The sequence below is a fragment of the Hemitrygon akajei genome, chromosome 4, assembly GCF_048418815.1.
Source record: "Hemitrygon akajei chromosome 4, sHemAka1.3, whole genome shotgun sequence".
In the NCBI taxonomy this organism is placed as follows: domain Eukaryota; kingdom Metazoa; phylum Chordata; class Chondrichthyes; order Myliobatiformes; family Dasyatidae; genus Hemitrygon; species Hemitrygon akajei.
Genome location: NC_133127.1, coordinates 153081429 through 153095082, shown reverse-complemented (window position 1 = coordinate 153095082; position 13654 = coordinate 153081429). Strand labels below are relative to the sequence as shown.

The 13654-nt window shown below is 37.7% G+C and overlaps 2 protein-coding genes across 4 annotated transcripts in view; both read right to left on the bottom strand.

The window, feature by feature from the left end:
- acat1 (acetyl-CoA acetyltransferase 1) overlaps positions 1–3509 on the bottom strand; it is a 37238-nt gene extending 33729 nt beyond the window's left edge. Inside the window, exon 1 of the mRNA XM_073043646.1 lies at positions 3374–3509. Coding sequence (XP_072899747.1) covers positions 3374–3445 — 72 coding nt within the window. The 5' untranslated portion in view covers positions 3446–3509. The remainder of the gene's footprint in view (positions 1–3373) is intronic.
- Positions 3510–6139: 2630 nt separating this feature from the next.
- LOC140726800 (cullin-5) overlaps positions 6140–13654 on the bottom strand; it is a 72627-nt gene continuing 65112 nt past the window's right edge. For all 3 annotated transcript variants that reach the window (XM_073043644.1, XM_073043642.1, XM_073043643.1), the window contains one exon: positions 6140–10556. In XM_073043644.1, coding sequence (XP_072899745.1) covers positions 10362–10556 — 195 coding nt within the window. In that variant the 3' untranslated portion in view covers positions 6140–10361. The remainder of the gene's footprint in view (positions 10557–13654) is intronic.

The following is a 13654-nucleotide window of genomic DNA, read 5'->3' as shown; positions in this document are numbered from 1 at the left end:
TACCTTTTAGCAGTTTTAGAAAAATTTGACTTCGGTCAAAGTTTTATCTCTTGGATCAAATTGCTGTATTTGTGTCCTACTGCCTCCGTTTTAACTAATTTTCAGAAATCCCAGTTATTTAACCTCAAACGTGGCACCCGTCAGGGATGCCCTTTAAGTCCCTTTCTCTTTGATTTGGCTATAGAACCCTTGGCGATAGCATTTCGAAATTGTCCTGAACTGACCGGGATTTGGAGAGGGGGTGTTGAGCATAAAGTTTCTCTTTATGCCGATGACTTATTACTTTTTCTTTCAAATCCGTCTACATCCTTACCTCCAATGTTTTCACTTCTTGACCAGTTTAGCCAGCTCTCTGGATATAAACTTAATTTACATAAGTGCGAACTTTTCCCAATTAATAAAGAAGCACAAGAATTAACATTTCGTGATCTCCCTTTTAAAGTAGTTCATAATCGATTTACTTATCTTGGGATTACAGTCACAAGGAAGTTTAAAGACCTCTTTCGTGAAAATTTTGCTAATCTTTCATATACTATTAAACAGAGTCTGTTACAATGGTCACCTCTTTCTATGTCTTTGGTAGGTTGTATTAATGTTGTTAAAATGTATGTTCTCCCTAAACTTTTATATTTATTTCAATCAATCCCAATTTTTATTCCTAAATCTTTTTTTGATTCCTTAGACTCTATTATTTTGTCATATCTGTGGAAGAATAAGCGCTCTAGAATTAATAAAGGTTATCTCCAAAAATCTAAAAAGGAGGGTGGCATGGCTTTACCTAACTTTCATTTATATTATTGGGCAGCCAATATACGTTGTGCTACCTTTTGGTCTTTTTTTCATGGCCAACCCGAGTGCCCTAATTGGGTGGCAATGGAGTTGAGCTCCACTAAAGAATTATCTATCTCTGCACTTCTTGGCTCTGTTCTCCCTAGTAGTTTGTCCAGATTTATAGTTAATCCTCTTGTTAGACACACTCTGCGCATATGGGCTCAGTTTAGGAAATTTTATGGTTTCCATGGTTTTTCCTTTTCTAGCCCTATCTTATATAATCACCTTTTTTTTACCTACTACGTATGACTCAGCATTCCATGATTGGTATAGGAAGGGCATTAGACATTTTGAAGATCTTTTTATTGATAATCGCTTCGCTTCTTTTCAACAGCTCTCTGCTAAGTTCAATCTGCCCAATGCTCATTTTTTTAGATATCTCCAAATTAGACACTTTATTACTCCTTTAATTCCTAACTTCCCTGAAATGCCTGAGAAAAATGTTATGGACTTATTTCTTTCTATTAAGCCACTAGGTAAAGGTTTAATATCATTTATTCGTGATAAATTAGCAGCCTTACGACATGCTCCTGTGGATAAAATTAAAATGGCATGGGAGTATGATTTAAATACCTCCTTATCTGATGAGACTTGGGACTCTATTCTCAAATCGGTTAATTCAACCTCTCTTTGTGCTCGCCATTGCCTTTTACAGCTTAAGATTGTTCATAGAGCCCATATGTCTAAATCTAAATTATCTCGATTTTACCCTAACATTAGTCCGCTTTGTGATAAATGCAAAAGGGGCGAGGCCTCTCTCATTCATATGTACTGGCTTTGTCCTAGCTTGGAGAAATTTTGGAAAGATGTCTTCATAACGTTATCGCATATTCTGAATCACCACCTAGAACCTAACCCTTTAATTGCTTTGTTCGGCTTCTGGGGTGAGACAGATTTACGTCTGAATTCGACTAAGTGTCGAATATTATCTTTTGCCTCTCTCCTGGCTAGACGTTTAATCCTCCTTAGATGGAGAGATGTTGCCCCGCCCACGCATGCTCAATGGCTTAACGATATTATGGCCTGCTTAGACCTTGAAAAAATTCATTATTCAGTTCTTAATTCGGATTTAAAGTTCCATAAGGTCTGGGGACTTTTTATTGAGTACTTTCATAACCTTCCTCTTGACTATGGTTTTTTTCGGTCCCTTGCTTTCAGCTCCTTTTTTTGTTGGTAGTAGGCATTAATATCTTCTGTTGCTAAATGTATTTACAGTTTTGGGGGTTTGATTGTCCTGATTTATATTCTCTATATTGTGTTGTGGTTGGTCTGGAGTTTTTTTGTTTGTTGCGGGGCTTGGGGAGGATACTAATTTTACATGTCTTCAATTTGGGTGCTTTCTCAATTATCTTTCTTTGTATTATATTATTATTGTATGTTTATTTTTGCACTGTATCAATGTTCATTTTGATCTGGGTTTTTTTTATCTGTAGCTATGTAGAAAATGTATTTTAAAAAACTAATTAAAAAAAACTAATGAGGTAGGTCAAACACAAAGCCTTTCACTTTGAACACAAAATCTCCCTAATAACCCCAATATCTTTGATGCTGTCAATACCATTTAAGAACCAGACATGGAATAGTCCACACTGCTGAAACCAAAAACAGAAGCAAGTTTACAGAGAACAGAAGGACCATCAGTGCACACTAGAAGGTCCATTTCAGATAACTCAATTATGGCTCTTCACTCAAAGTGAACAAATTACAACACCATCGGATTTCAACATGATATTGAAAAAAATTGTTTGCCAATTTAAAAAACGGCTTCAGGAACAATCAGTATCCCTGTTGAAGCTCTAAAACTTGATGGAAAAGAACTTCAGACCCATATTCACAGCTCTATCTTCCACTGCTGGGAGATATTGCACTTTTAACACCTACTGGCTACCACTGGAAAAAGTCATCGTTAGGGTCTTCCTCAATAGCCTTGAATTCAGTCACTGAAGGGCTGATCCTTGCATAGATGTTGAAAGACTAATTGAAGTATTTCCAAACATTTTAAAAGTCAACTGAACTTCGTTCTTTCTTCACATCGTGTGCCTATTGTTTATTTAAACTAATAATTAACCTGCTTATTAAGACAAGAGCTGGCCAGTTTCACCTATGAAGAGGGACATTTGCTTGGGTTTAATTTTTGATACAAGTACATGTCAATCCATTTGTTAATTGCGCTACTTACTCCTAAACTTTTGGCCCGTGGAGTTTCTGAGAACTCAATGCCTTCAAGTGCCTCGAAAGCCCCACGTTAATCGGAATCCAGACCAGCACCGCTATTTGACCATCATCCAACCGACCCCATCGTTTCAGGGAGGAGGTACAGGAGCCCGAGGGCACACACTTAACCTTTTAAGGACAACTTTTTACCCTCCTTCATCAAATTTCTGAATAGTCCATTAACATTGCACTGTTTATTTATTATATATTTGGAACATAATATTATTCAGATATTGCACTGCATTACTGCCGCAAAACAACACATATGTCATTGACGTATATCGGGTTAGCCAGGCGTCGGTAACCTCTTAGTTCACGGATTACCTACCTGCAGCCAGGGCGCACGGCCACCCCGCTGACCTCGCCGTGTTGCGAGCAGCGCCAACCGAGCAGTCGCCATTGCAAACACCCGGCAACCTCCTTCACCTTCAGCTGCCTGCCCTAACCAATCAGCAGCCAGCAAATTGACAGTCCAATCAGGAGCCGCTAACCTGCCTACATACCGCAATGACGTCTGGGAACTGTGTTCGCCGGAAAAGGGTGAGAGCTGGGAAGTTTAATGTCTGGACAGCATAATAAAGTTCAAAGTAAATTTATCATCAAAGTATATGTAGGCCTCCGTTAGTCTCGATAGACCATGGATTTGCGCCTTGGAAAGTTTCCAGGGCGCAGGCCTGGGCAGGCAGCCTTTATGGGAGACCGGCAGTTGCTCAAGCTGAAGTCTCCCCTCTTCACACACCGGAGATACCTTTTTTTGCAGACCTACTCAGTAAATACAAGAATCGTAACATTATCACTGAAAGATCGCACCCAACAGGGAGGATAAACAATGTGGAAAAATACAACAAGGTGTGCAAATACAGAGAGAACTGTAATGATGATAAATAATCAATATCGAGAACATGAAATGAAGAGTCATTGAGAAACAGTTAAGTTAATGGGGCGAGTGATGCACCATCAATAACTCACTCTGAGACGTAAGAAGCGAGATATCGGCTTTTACTGACTGGAAGAATGAACAACACTACATCCTGGAGAATGAGGCCGGGCTCAGGCCTCAATCGCCTTTATACAGGGGTCTGTGGGAGGAGCCACAGGAGCAGTCCAGACAGGTATATGTAGTTCACCACAGCGAGTGAAGTTATCCCCATTGATTCAAGAGCTTGATGGTAAGGGGGTAATAACTTCCCGAACCTGGTAGTGCGAGTCCTGAGGATCCTGTAGCAAGAAGAGAGCATGCTGCTTTCTTGCGACATCGAGGGACGGCTTTAGCGTGATGGACTAGGTCGTATCCACTACCTTTTGTAGGATTTTCTGTTCACGGGCATTGGTGTTTCCATACCAAGCTGTGAAACAGCCAGCCAATATATTCTCCAACAGACATCTATAGAAATTCTTCAAAGTGTCAGGCTGAATCTTCACAAACTTCTAAGGTAGAGGCGTTGCTATGCTTTCTTGATAATTGCACTTACATGCTGGTCCTCTGAAATGATAATACCGAGGTATTTAAAATTGCTGACCCTCTCCACTCCAGTTCGCTGATGAGGACAGGCTCATGGACCTCTGGTTTCCACCTCCTTAAGTTAATAATTAACTCCTTGTTCTTGTTGAGATTCAGTGAGAGTGCGGCACCACTGCTCCTATACCATATTGAAGTTTGCTGATGGTCGAATTAAAGGCGGTGATGAAGGTGGAAGGAGTCTGAAAATCTGGCTGTGATGGAGGAAACTGGAGGTCCATGAACCCGTCCTCATCGGGGTGGGGAGGGAGACCAGAGGTGGAAAGGGCCAGCAACTTTAAATTCCTTGGTGTTATCTTTTCAGAGGACCTTTCCTGGGCCCAGCATACAAGTGCAATCACGGAGAAAGCACAGCAGCACTTTTGACACCTTTAGAAATTTGCGCAAATTCGGCATGACATGTAATACATAGACAAACTTCTACCGATGTGTGGCAGAGAGTCTATTGCTTGGTTGCATCACTGCCTGTTAAGGAACACCAACGCCCTTGATGAAAAATCCTAAAAGTAGGATACTGCCCAGTCCATCACAGTTAATGCCGTTCCCTCCATTGAGCACATTTACACGAGCCTTGGGACTCACCACCAGGTTCAAGAACAGTTGTTAACCTTGAACCAGAGGGGATAACTTCATTTGCCCCATCACTGAAATGCTCCCACAACCTATGGACTTAATTTAAAGGACGTTTCATCTCATGTTCTTGATATTTATTGCTTATTCATTATTAATTTTGTATTTGCCCAGTATGTTGGCTTTTGCGCACTGGCTGTCCACACCGTTGGTGCAATCTTTTTGATTCTATTTTGGTTATTAGATTTCTTGAGTATGTCCGCAAGAAATGACTCTCGGGGTTGCATATAGTGACATACATGTACTTTGACAATAAATTTACTTTATAAGAACTTAAAGTAACAATGACAAGGTTGGTATTTACTTTCAATCACCTGTTAACACTTTGAAACTATTGAATTCTGCATAATCTTTGACCCAGCTATCATTAAGTCTTTATTGCATATTTGGGAGGAGAAGCTTGGTTTGGCAAGGTCCTGCAAAGTGATAGCAAAAACAAAAGTTGGGAAAGGAACATAAATTAATCAAGCTGCAGTGTTAACCACTTATCTCCAGTCAGCTGATGCCTGAGCTGAGGAGCAGTTACAGAATGTACTGTTTCTAATTGATTTCCAAAACCAGTAATGTTTTCTTTTGTTCTAGTTTGAGAGGTCACTAGTTCAACCACAGCTAAAAATGTAGCTTTGGCAATTACAACAGACACACGTTTGTAGATAATGAATGTTTAAACTAGTAAGTCAGGTTTTTATTCAAGTAGAATAGCATTAAGTGTTTTTGAAATTGCAATTGTCTAAACAGAACTGGAGGAAATTTAAAAGTGCTAAGCATTACATTTTAACCAGAGGAAATTTGATGCAGGTAAGGCAACCTGTAGAAATAAAACCCATACCCTTACACAAGTAGAATATTACATAAAAATTTTTTAAAGGGCTTGATACCCAAAATCTCTTTCCCAATGCACAATGTATTAAAATTTTATAAATGATTATATAAAATACACACAAAGGCTTTATATTGCACTTTTATTTTGCTGGAAAATAAATTATGCAACTTAAAAAATAAAAATTCAAAAAATAATGTAGTACATCAAAATAGTTTGATCAGGCTGCTATGTAGAAACTGCTACCATTCAGAATTGTACAGCATCATAACCTTGGTATGTAGTGGCACACATTTAACTTGCAAATATTAATTGTAGATAATCAAACCTATCAATTTAACTTTGCACAACACTCCAGGCTTTAGTGTATATTACAGGAAGGCTTCCAAGTCTTCAGCATCTTGCAATGATATGTAAAATATGAAACAGCTTATGTATAACCAGGGTACAAATGTATACAATTTATTGATGACCTCAAAACAATCCTACATGAAAAATCATCCATGCAAATTCAATATCAGTTATTGTGTGTACAATAAACTTGCTCAAATGAATAAAGAAACCTAATTTTCAACTAACAATAAAACTCAATTCTACAGTAAGTTTTCACTGTAGTTTTTGTACCATTTAAAAAGATGGCTTTGAGGTTGCTACAAAGGACTTGACTTTTTAACTAGTTATTGAATAACTTGTATACTATTACTAATTGTTAATTATACAAGTTACAATCATCGTGTCTTGAATTTTGTTTTATGGGGAAAATGTCAAAATACACCATTTCACATCACTTCTGAGAGTGAAAGCAGATTTGAGCGCAGATTTAGGATTCCTAAAAGCACAAAAATTAAAGATTCTATGGACAGAAATGGAAGACTTCAATATGTAACTTTAATATCCATTACCAATAAATTGCAAATTTCAATAAAACAAATTCTATTAAGTCACAATTTTAAATTGTTGACTAATTCAATGTTTTTAAATTGATTTTTTATTCCACCTGAATAAAATTCTAATATTCCAATGCTCTTTTTCTACCAGGCAGTGTAGCAACAATATCCATAACACATCTTTGTTTAATGAAGTGCGTTCACATCCACATGCCACTTCAGGGATCTTCAGGGCATGCAATTTATTTGTGTATGCCAATTTACTCTGCATTAAAATCACAATAATCTGGTCACACAACCAAGATTATTATTGTTATTAAAATATTTATTCAGTTCCTGCTCCCAGATCCTTTTGATTAGATGCAAACTTAGACACTAATTTAGCCACATTTGGTACTGGGGCAGCATTGAAGAATCAGACCTTTACATGTAAAATAAGAGTATGCATCCAGCAACATTACCATACAAATACTGGGACCAACAAAAAAAAACTTCATACTTTAATATCCCTCTCTTGACCTATGCATAATTTTCCAGGTGTGCAGTTTGAGTGCTCAGTACACTCAAAATATTGGATACAACTCAAAATGAGAATCCATGATCCCACTGTAGTTATTAAATCTACAGAGATTTCATTTTTTCATGTAATAATGCACCCTTTTAAAATGTGAGAATGCTAAGGGGTTTCTTAAAATAAATCTAACCTGAAAATAAGGCAATCTAATTTTACCACTCTATAGAAATTTGGAAGCATTAATGCCATGTGTATAATCAGTGTCCATCACAAACTGTAGTAACTAGAGAGTCAAATAATAGTTTACTTCTTGCAACTTTATACGTTCTCTTCAAAATGGTCAAATTCTTGTTGCAGTATGAATCCATGGATATTAGTCGCCTCACCCAAGTGCTCAATATCAATTTTTGAATTCTGACAAGAATGCGACAAGCCACTCATATCTAGTTGGTGCTAAGTCTACTTTTGTCTTTATCACCAGTCATCCAAATTATGCACATTCCCAACAGAAGTGGCCAGGATCAATATGCAGGATTCCTGGTTTATTTTCCCTTCAGTACAGGGTATTTGAGGCTCATTAATGCTCTGGCTGATATCAACTAACTTAAAACAATCCAACAATAGTCTATTGTATAAATGGATTAATTCACCCAAAACATCAGAAGACAGTCAATTACTATAATACATATAAATTTGCATCATTGTCTAGTGACACAGTTTATGTTATTCAAAATGTGACATTACGGATTTGCATTCTCACTGGTTGACCTACATTTAAAAATGCTGAAAGTGCACATACTGTGTCAAAAGTCACAGCTGACCATGGAGAATCTAGCACATGCACAACAAAATCATTGAAGTTATGAATCACCCTCAGTCAAGTTTAAATTTTTTGCACTTCCAAACCATTCAAACATAAACCCAATGTACCCTTTTACCATATTAATGCAACAAACCTTTCTGTGACTGTACAATCAAACTCTCCTCCCACACCCTCAATCTGCATGAAACTTCTGAATTTAGACTGTTTATCTGTTCAAGAACATTCCAGACAACATTGCTCATCAATTAACTCAGCAGCAAACGTCACAAAACAATCCACTTTGGCTCTTCCCACAGCACCACATTGAGCAAAACAATTCCTGGAAAGACAGGTCAGGTAAAAATGCCATCTGGATATGGAATCTTCTAAGATAATTAAAATGCTTTCCAATTTAATAAAATTTTAAACTAGCAATAAAGAGAAACGGACGGCTATGTGGGAGGGAAGGGTTACATTGACCTTAGAGTAGGTTAAAGGGTCAGCATAACATGGTGAGCCAAAGGGCCTGTATTGTGCTATACTGTTCTATGTTCTAAATAACTGCTGCCATAACAAAGTAATATAATAAACAATTTGTGGGGCACTGAAGATTTAAGAAAAAGTTAAGAGCGATGTATGCACACACTTTGGGATGTTGGCCAATATACTAATTTTTTCTGGAATATCATGACAATTTAGTGCTGGATCATCACTACAAGCAAACTGATCAAAGGTTTCAGCCACTTTGGACTCCAACACATCTCAGTTATGTTCAACAGCCATCTGTCACAAAAGATGTACATTTATTCTGTTCCAATTTCTCCCAATAGCATTCCTCTCCCCTGCCCATAAACCTTCTTCAGGTTCCTTCAAATTTTTAATCCTGAGTTGATTTTGAGGAAAGAAAACAGGGGTAGAGGTAGGCTACAAACATTGCAAATAAGCAGAACTGAATGCAGAAGGTAAAATGAAATAAAGCTTGTTCAACTCCAAATTGCATTTCGTCTCTCTCTCTCTCTCTCTCTCTCAAACTCATAGACTCTTCATGAGATACAGATCCACTAGAGCTGGCAGCGTAGTTTTTCACTTGTATAGAAATCTTCATATACGTGCAGGCTATGCAGCTGAATCCTGGCCACATCCATGGTTTTGTACAATTAACAGCAACGCTGGCTCATTTTCTTGCACCCAGTCCAGAAAACAATATTTTAAAATTATATTTTTAACCATGTGCATTGGGGGAAGAAAAACATTCAAATGGTTAATTTGGCTATTTCAGAACAATGAATGATCCCAGGCCAAGTGCAGTAACTGGTATCCATCAAGAAAATGTAGTTGCAAGAACAGTGGAAAAAAACCTGGATTTTTATGGCTTGCTGCTGCAATTATGGCTTCCTTTGTCTAATAGACCTTTAGGAACATTTCCAGTTACAGTTTTACATCCATCCCACTCCTCTATACCAGACATGATCAAATCTCTTCTAAAGGTACTCTATGGCAGACTTTGACCCACTAGAGTGAGAGGCAACCTTAGAATTCAGGTTGCAAACAGCTAAATAATTATTCAAAAGTGGACAAATCCTTCTAACATTAACGTATCAGCTAACCTCATTTGTGAACCACTATAGCCAGAGCAATATTAAACATTTCAAGTGTGCAACAGGATTTAAAAAAAATATTTTCAGGTCAGTCTGTATTAAATGACACCACCTAGTATTGTCAGAAAAGTGAAGCTGTTGCTCCTAACACAATTTTTCTTTGTAATACAAAATGACTCAAGTATTTTCCCAGTGCATGTATATTTAAAGTCCTATATTCACTGGTTTAAGTGTTTTCTGGAAAAAAAACTATATTTAACTCTTATACAGAACAAGTGAAAATAGGGCCAAAGTTACCAAGAAAGCATAGCAAGCTCCAACGAATTCAGTACTCCCACAAAACAGCATGCTGTCAAAAGTGAACTACACAAAGGCAGGTAAATGCTAAGTGGATGAAACTGGTAAATATTGTTCATCTGTGGTACAGTAAGGCAGGAACTTAATAATAAATTTTTGAGCTGTAATCACTCTTCAGCTACCTCTTTCAAAGTCTGCAAAAACAAAGGACTCATTCAAGTTTCTGGCATAGTTCTCTTTCACAGTCATTTATGCCATATAAATGAAAGTGTTTATGTCCGACTCATCCCTTCTAATATATTTGTGCTCTATCAGCCATTCAATTTGCTCCTTGATCATTTTTTTCTGTGGCAAAAACATATTTTTCAATATTTCTACAAGTTCAGTCTGGAGCTGAGCATTTGTGATTTTTTTCCGCATCTTCATGATTTGTATGATTGCTTCCTAGAAATTAAAGCAAAAGGGAATCAGAATTTTAAAACATCAAATTCATACATAATTTTGGTATTTCCCTGTCTAAGATCAAAAATGGCTTAAAGGTTGGGAAAAATTGGTCAGTTTATTAAGATGATTAAACCAGCATGTAGCAAAATAATTTTAACAGTTTTCTTCAACGCTATCTTCAAAACTTAATATTTTACTTCAAAATCTTGCTATTCATACAACTTGATAACAAAATAACTAAATTCAGCAAACACTAACATATAATAGTTACTACAAATTCAAACAAGCATTAGAATTGACGAATAGACCTCTATTCATTGTATCTGATCATGCAAGTAGAATAACTGAAGTGCAGTTATCATTTTAGAACAAAGACAACTTTTTTGCACATATTAAAATTCCAAAATTAGTGATGAATAACCAGCACTGCTAAAAAGGTCAACATGCTGAAATGTTTGCTCTTTCTACTGTTGTGGCCTGACCTAGGAGTTTTTGACATTGTTTTTATTTCAGTTATTTGCATCCACAATATTTTGCTTTTACAACCTAATAATGCATTGTTTGGTGGAAGCAACAGAAGAAAGGAAACTCAACTGTACACTAGTTCACTGTTCATTGCCAGTTTTTAAAATAGTGCCACACATTCTTTGGCATTGATGCAGGGTTAATTAGTGGCTGAACTATGGGACAACTGGACCTTCTGAATGTTAGCCAGGACTGAGATTAGCAATTTAGTAGACAATATAGGGAACAATCCTATCATTTCACCAAAGGAAAAAGTCGTGCATCTAGCTAAAATGTACACTTATTTGAAAAGCACTGCTGTACATTTAGTGGGAAAATCAGAATTTTGCACTAGAACTGATGTCATGTTGAGAAGACCTTAGGGTTTTTCTGATTGGCTTGATGAAGAACTACACAGAGGGCAAACTGAGAACTTTAGACCAATAAGTGTATCACCTATGGTAGGCAAGTTACTGAGGTAAAATATATGTGCATCTGGAAAGACAGGTTAATTGGGAATAATCACCATGTCTCTGTGTGTAGGAGATCAATGTCTTACAAATTTGATGGAGTGTTTTTTTTTGGATGATGTGACCAAGGTAATGAGGACAAGGCAATCAATATGATCTATATGGACTTCAGTAAGGACTTTGACAAGGTTCCGCATAATAAAGCTCAAAGTTCAAAGCAAATTTTTTACCAAGTATATATATGTAATCATATACCACCAAGATTCATTTTCTTGTGGGCATTCACAATAGATACAAAGAAACAATATAATCAATGAAAAAGAGCAAGACAGATAAACAGCCATGTGCAAAATACAACAAACTGGCAAATACAAAAGAAAATAAATAATAATAAACAAATAAGCAATAAATATTGAGAATGTGAGATGAAAGTGAGTTCATAGGTTGTGGAACCAGTTCAATGTCAGGGTGAGTGAAATAATCCCCTTTAGTTCATTTTTCATTTTATCATTTCAGAGGATCAGTCCTGGGTCCAGCATGTAAGTGCCAAACTTTTAACTCTTTAAAAGTTTGCAAAGATTTGAAAACTAAAACTTTGACAAAGTTCCAGAGATGTATGATGGGAGTGTATACTGACTGTTTGCATCATGGCCTGGTATGGAAATATCAATGGCCTTGAATGGAAAATCCTACAAAATGAATGGATACGGCCCAGTTCATCACGGGTAAAGCCTTCCCTCGCAATTAAGCGCATCTACACAGAGCGCTCCTGTTGCTGGAAAGAAGTGTCCATCATCAAGAACCCTCTTCATCGGTGTTGGGACCACCTCTTTTTATGCTGTATATCAATGATTTAGATGATGGAATAGATGGCTTTGTTCCCAAGTTTGCAGATGATACGAAGATTAGTGGAGGTGCAGGTAGTGTTGAGGAAACAGGTAGGATGCAGAAGGACTTAGATTAGGAGAATGGGCAAGAAAGTGGCAAATAAAATACAATGTTGGAAAATGTATGGTAGAAGAAATAAATGTGCAGACTATTTCTAAATAGGGAGAAAAATCCAAAAATCTGAGATGCAAAGGGACTTGGGAGTCCTTGTGCAGAACACCCTGAAGGTTAACTTGCAGGTAGAGCCGGTGGTGAGGAAGGCAAATGCCTTGTTAGCATTCATTTCAAGAGGTCTAGAATACAAGAGCAGGAATGTGATGCTGAGGCTTTTTAAAACAGTAGTGAGACCTCACCTTAAGTATCGTGAGCAGTATTGGGCCCCTCATTTTAGAAAAGATGCACTGGCATTGGAGAGGGCCCAGAGGAGGTTCACAAGGATGATTCCAGGAATGAAAGTGTTATCATACAAGGAACGCTTGATGGCTCTGGGTCTGTATTCGCTGGAATTCAGAAGGATAAGGGGGGGATCTCATTGAAACCTTTTGGATGTTGAAAGGCACAGACAGAGTAGATGTGGAAAGTAGATTTGTTGCCATGTACAGCTGTGGAGGCCTGGTCGTTGGGTGTATTTAAGGCAGAGATTGATAGGTTCTTGATTGGACACGGCATCAAAGGTTATGGAGAGAAGGCCGGGAACTGGGGTTGAGGAGCAGGAAGAAAAAAGGATCAGTCATGATTGAATGGCGGAGCAGACTCAATGGCCCGGATGGTCTAATTCTGTTCATATGTCTTATGGTCTTATCTGGGCCATGCTCTATTCTCACTGCTGCCATCAGGAAGGTGGTACAGGAGCCTCAGGACCCACACCACTTGGTTCAGGAACAGTTATTACCTCTCATCCATCAGGCTCTTGAACAGTGGGGATAACTTCACTACCCCCATCACTGAAGTGTTCCCACAACCTGCGGACTCAAGAACTTTTCATCTCATGTTCTGGTTATAATTGCTTTTTCTTTTTTTTCTTTTGTGTTGCACATTGGTTGCTTGTCTGCACTGGTGGGTGCTGTCTTTCATTGATCTTATTGTGTTTCTTATGTCTTTCTTGGATTTGATGTGTGCAACCACAAGGAATTGAATCTCAGGGTTGCACATTGAGATTGAAAATTTACTTTGAACTTTAGTTCAAGAGCCTGATGGTTGAGGGGTTTCTAAACTTGGTGGTGTGGGACTTGAGGC